The sequence below is a fragment of the Egretta garzetta genome, unplaced genomic scaffold (assembly GCF_000687185.1).
Source record: "Egretta garzetta isolate BGI_Z169 unplaced genomic scaffold, ASM68718v1 scaffold403, whole genome shotgun sequence".
Lineage (NCBI taxonomy): Eukaryota > Metazoa > Chordata > Aves > Pelecaniformes > Ardeidae > Egretta > Egretta garzetta.
In genome coordinates this window covers 195,594-201,593 of record NW_009259240.1, presented here as the reverse complement: position 1 = coordinate 201,593, position 6,000 = coordinate 195,594, and the positions used below count along the sequence as shown (strand labels likewise).

The 6,000-nt window shown below is 38.3% G+C and overlaps 1 protein-coding gene across 2 annotated transcripts in view; it reads right to left on the bottom strand.

Moving 5' to 3' along the window:
• The window catches only part of TRAK1 (trafficking kinesin protein 1), a 90,348-nt gene that overhangs the window by 35,732 nt on the left and 48,616 nt on the right, over positions 1–6,000 (bottom strand). For both annotated transcript variants that reach the window (XM_035891599.1, XM_035891600.1), the window contains exons 3-4: positions 4,124–4,200; positions 386–502 (exon numbers count right to left, since the gene is read on the bottom strand). In XM_035891599.1, coding sequence (XP_035747492.1) covers positions 386–502; positions 4,124–4,174 — 168 coding nt within the window. In that variant the 5' untranslated portion in view covers positions 4,175–4,200. The remainder of the gene's footprint in view (positions 1–385; positions 503–4,123; positions 4,201–6,000) is intronic.

Below are 6,000 nucleotides of genomic sequence, written 5' to 3'. Positions count from 1 at the left end.
AAGAAAATCAAAACAGAGGAGAATTATGCATAAAGCAGGGGAAAAGGACAAAACAGGCAGAAGAAAACAATGAATATAGTGACTTAAAACAGAAAGAGCAGCTGGTTTCAGAGGAAAATGAAATCTGAGGCAGAGCAAAATTCAATGGCTTAAGGGTTTTTTTCCTTTCCCTCAAATCACCTGATTTGAGCCAACAGGTTAAATTACTTTTTTGGTCACATTTCTAAAACTGTACATGCTATAAAAATGGCAGACCAAACTGCCACAACACAGATTGACCTGCTATGGACAGGATGCCCAAGAAAATTAAGTGTGGACAAGGTGAAGCTAGAAGGAAAATTCTCCCCCTCACTGCAGATGCAGCACTCAGGCACAGAAATCTTACCTCTTCCCTGATGTGTTCTACTTGCTCCTCCAGGAACTCATTTCTTTCTGTCAGTGATTTATTCTTCTTTAACAGTGACTGACCAATCCGAGCAGCTAATTCTAAGTCCCGTTCTTTCTGTGAAGCATTAAGAAAAGAAAGATAATTTCAAATTTATTATTCACCAAAGGATCAGAGGAAGGGTAGAATTGTTGCAAAAGGGAAGGAACAAGTACTTAAACAACAAAAAGCCTTTTCCCTTCTGTTGAGGGTTGGTTTGGTTGGGTTTTTTTGCTTACTTTCTTCTTCTGTTACTGCTTATGTTACACCCACATTATTTAGAAGAGACTGACCCATACAGAGTTATCGAACTATACGCATGAACGCAGAGCTTCAAGGTCTAATGTAAAACAATGTAAGTGAGACCAGATCTGATACAGCTTTGTTTGGGAAACTACTGAGGGAGCCTATTCCATCACCATGGTATACCATCGGCAGAATGCAATCGCAGAGCTTTAGAGGTTACATTTTAAAGAAGCACAGTAAAAACAGCAAAGAACTTGGGCATCTCAAAGCTTCTTCAGTTTTCACTTGAAATAAAAAGCAATAAGCTGTGCAGGAGCAGAAGCCAATGCCACCACAATGAATGCTCAGCTCCTATCTTCTTCGTGTATGTATATCCATTAGTGCTTTTACATAAAAACAAATCCTATCCCTTTCCTTTTTGCATATGCCCAAATCTACATTAAGCGGTTACTCTCATATCATGCTTGCCCCCTTCTTCCCCCTCTCTATGTGCACAGAATTGGAGATAACTGGTCAAGACAGTTCACCACATGTACCAATAAAAAACAGAAGCTTATCGTGTTGATCATATGCACCTAATACATGTCTCAGCTTTTGCAAAACTGAGACATGGGGTTGTAATCTGCCTGGGACAGGAGGATAAATGCCTAAAACTTTGCACCATTCATTAAGCATCTCTATTTATAATTTTCTTATTCAACTACTAGATCTTTATAATAGGGGAAAAATGGCACTGAGGTTAACTCCCCACTTACTTTTAGTTCAACACCATTTGAGGAAGAGTTTTCGCCCTGTCACTGAAAATACTGTTTGGGGCTTATTTACTGCCCCTGACAGCCATCCAGATTTCATGACTAAAAGCTACCTTGTATCATGTATACATTAATGACAAAGCCTACAAAACCTACAGCTACTGATCACATGGATTTGAAGTCAATGCATTTGAATGAAGAGGCTTTCATAGTGGGGAAAAAAAGAAGTTACATAATAATCAGTAAGTTAAAAGAGAGGTTATTGATCACTGCTGTATTTACAAATAGCATTTTCCAAATGGTTTCTGAAGGTCAGGCTTATATTTGCATTGAAATCTACTGGCATTATCTAGTCATAAAATCTTTATATAATCTTTCAGAACAATAGGTTCCACAAAGTTATCCAAAAAACATTTGGTTTACGTTATCGAGCCAACTTATTGTTTAGTAATTTGGCTCACTTTGTAAATACGAAGTGGAAAAAATACATTGCTGCAGCTTTGACTGTACAGAGGAAGAGCTATCTAGCAGCAAGGTTTCTAATCTCAAAGCTGAGGAACGTAAGTGTATTTTTCCAGGTTCTTTAATTAACCTGCCTGGACTTCCAACACAATTTTTAGGAAGTCAGCTCTAACTCTCAGTTTGGGGTCAGGCCTCTTACAGTAGTAAGGGACTGATTTTTTTACAGCAAGATGTAAGAAAATACTCAAGCCAGACACATTTACACTATTATTGGAAAGAAATGAGAAAGCAGGTTCACAGAGGAACCCGCTCCTATTCTTACTGCATACCTCGGCAGGCCTGGTGTCGCTCACTTTGCTTAGTTTCAGGGCAATAGGCACAGATTTTCAAAACACCTGCATGCATGGTTTTTTGAGATCTCTCTCCTGTTTCCCCCTCAAAATGCTGCACCTTTCACCCTGCCAACTTTGTAATACATTCATTGGAAGCTTGCCAACAAGGAGAATAGGCAAGGGTAGCTTTCGGGGTTGTTTTTGGCTTGTGTGCATGAAGGTAGCAGAACGAGTTACACCTTAACTTCTGCACACAGACGTAATCTCTTGTGATAACCCATCATTTGGGCAACAGAGAAAGGAGCTGTAAGCGCATGTCTCCCTAGGAACAGAGTGATTCAATCAGAAATGATGGCCAAATAAAAAAAAAAAAGGCTCACTGAAAATATTTGTTTTATTAAAGGTTCACCTATTACACACTTCCCCGTTTTTCCTTTGCTATCATCCTGATAGGAAAGTACACCCAGAAGCTTTAAAACACCAGTTCAGCAAGTCCTTCTAGCATTGCTCCCATGAGTGTGATTTCTGCATCTATAGACATTTGCCTACATGGACTCAGGGGAGGAAACAGTTTGGCAGAATGCTGCATTGTTACCAGAAGGAGCCATGGAAACAAATGCAAGTAAATCTCAGCCAAACAAGTTAAAGGGAGCAGGACACAAACAGGTGACAGACTGTTACTACAGGTTAATGGATTATTCCAGGGCAACTGTTTTAGGTAAAGCACCAGTTTTAACTGGTATTTCATAGAAAGTTGTTTAAGAGAGTTCAGCTCAAAGCACAAAATGCAGGACTTTGTACTGAAGTCAGACATAAAGAGTCATAGAATCGTTTAAGTTGGAAAAGACCTTTAAGATCATCAAGTCCAACTGTTAACCTAACACTGCCATCGCACCACTAAACCATGTCCCTAAGCACATAGTCTACCCGTCTTTTAAATACCTCCAGGGATGAGGACTCGACCGCTTCCCTGGGCAGCCCATTCCAGAGCCTGACAACCCTACGTGGGAGATGTGAGCATTCCCATGCTTGTTTCCTTGCAGAATTAGAGGAAGAACAGACCACCTGATGTATCTTGGCTAGACAGACCCCATTTTTGACATTGCTATCGCAATAAGCAAGCAAATAAATATGAAGGATTAAATTACACTCAGCCATGAACTAATACAATTGTAACTGTTTTCACCTAAAGAATTCTTCATAAGCATTATTTGGAAAATCATTGCTCAAAGTTTACTGCAGAAAAGCTGCCACTTTCAGTCAAACAATTTATCATGATATTTACTGAACATATAAGCATTGTAGCTTGACAACTCCCTTTTGCCATTTCGTGAATGCCAAGGTTCACAGTAACAATTTATATAGTACTGATATATAAAAAAACCCAACAAACCCAAAACCAACCAAACATAAGGCAAAGAAGAAAAGGCTTGGAGACAAATGCAGCATTAGATATTTTCAAATTTTGCGTCTATGCCCTTCTCTGGAAAGACATCTGAGATAATAATTATGAATACAAGACTATTTATGAAGTGGGTTTTTTTCTAATTTTAAAAGAGAATAAATCCATCAATAATGATACTATTAGCTTTACACGTACTGTAAAAATGTGTCATTTTAAGATCACACCCACCCCCCCCATTCATTATGGCAAATATTTGGCCAAGAGCAAGTTAAATGGCCTCAACTGAAAAATAAGCACAAGTAATGAATCCCTATCACTGAGGTAAACAAATAACTTTTACTTATATTTACCTTACCAATGAGATAAAGTGTACATACACTCAGAGCACTTATTCCTCCTCATTTGAGGACAGTCTACCAACAGCCTTTAGTAGTGGCAACATATAATTTCAGTACTACTTTCTCATACTGTGTATGGGTCCTTAAAGAAAGGTAATACTTGCCTCTTCAAGAAGACGTGTAACAGCATCTATGTCATTGTATGTTTTAGTCATCTGGCCCACTCTTTCAGCACATAAAACTGTGAGAAAATAAAATAAAAACATTAATCATCTTGGCAATACTATTGGGGGAAAATATCCTTTAAAGAGTTTAGGTTTGCATAAGTTTTCATCTTATGTCAACTTTTTGGCAAGTGTATCGAAAGTTAAAAATAAAATAAAATCAAAGCATCAAGTTATCCTGAGAATACAAATGTTTCTCTTTTTGTAATGAGTATTTGCTTTTGTCAGTGGCAGAACAAACCATTGAAATGTGAAAACTTTCTTCTCTGAAGAGCAGTGTCTTGAGTTTATAAAAAAAAATAATCAAGGAAGAAGTGAAAACAGATGTTGCTAGATATATAATTAGGAATCTATCATGCCACCTAGTCATTGCATTACATGTAGTAGAATTACTCCATGAATAAGCAACTCCAATACTGTTAGTAACACTGTTCAACATAAAGATACTACATCAAATTGATAAGAAGTGGGTTCTAAGGTACGAGACAGCAAAGTAAATACAAAATGCATGCAAAATAACAAACAATTCTTTTAATACCCAGACCACACCACAGTGGCCACAGTATCACTGATAAAAAATATTTACTTAGACTGGATGAGATGATTAAACACTAAGGTAGAACGAGGAGTTTTGTTAGACTGAAAAAAGTATGAAGTTTAGCCTACCACCATAGGTAATCCTTTAAGAAGCTAGACCAACTTATGTAGAAGGGTGCAAGTTTTCTAAAAATCCACCAACAATCAACAGCACTTCCTGCTCTACCCTTACATTCTGTCTATTTTCAGCTACACCTATTCCTCAAACCCTGTAATTCCGAAAAGAGGGTTTGTTAAAGAAGTTGAGTTGATCAACAAGTTAAGTTAATAAAAGATTAACATTGCCATAAACCCAGTATTTTCAAACATAGTAAGTTCCTAAGTCATGCAATAAAATGTCTATCAGAAACCCTGACGCCGGTAGTTTATTTTCCAGAACAACTGTACACTAATTAGTTCCCTTGGTTACAACATTCCCTTGCTACTATAAAATAGTGTTTGAGATTGTTATTAGCAAGCTCCTTTTAACTCTGCACCTAGCACTAATAATGACCACTGATTATGACTATGGCAACCTCACACCATCCTAATCTAGGTGAATGTATAACCTTCCTAACATCCAAGCTGATAAGAGGACGCTGCTCCCACAGACAGAATAAAGTCACTCAGCTGGGGGAGAGAGGTTGATTCATGTGGGTGCTCACTCAGCTAGTCCTTCAGAACTTGCCATTTAATCTTTAATGTGGCAGGGTAACACCACAGCCTTATTGCAACAGACTTACTACTAGGAAAGAAGCAGCGACCTGGTCATCAACAGCTTTTACACCTCAAAATTTCCATCAAAATTCTGTTGGTGACTGTTAAAACAGAGGTCTTCGTATACTACTCTGCCAAGGTGGAAGGGTTTCAAAACAGAAATGATATCTTATGCATCCTCTTCAACGTCCAAGTGGAAACAAACTTCAACAGACTGCATATAATAAAATGCGTTCTCCAGTCAACCACGTCCTATCGGCACTCAACATGCAACACAGCAGAAGCACAGAGCTACTAAAGGTTCTCCTTTTGGAAGGAGGGCAAACTTGCCAAGAGGTGTTGCTCTCCATCCCTCAGAAACCAATGCTTGTGGGAAGAGAAGGTGAGAAGCGAGGGGAGAGAAAGCAGTTCAGAAGCAGCATTTTAAAAAAAAAACTCAAAACAGCGTCTAAGTATGTAGTTAGTCAGTCTCCACAGATTAGAAGATAACATTTGGCCAATTGCTAGTGCAGAGATTTTGATAT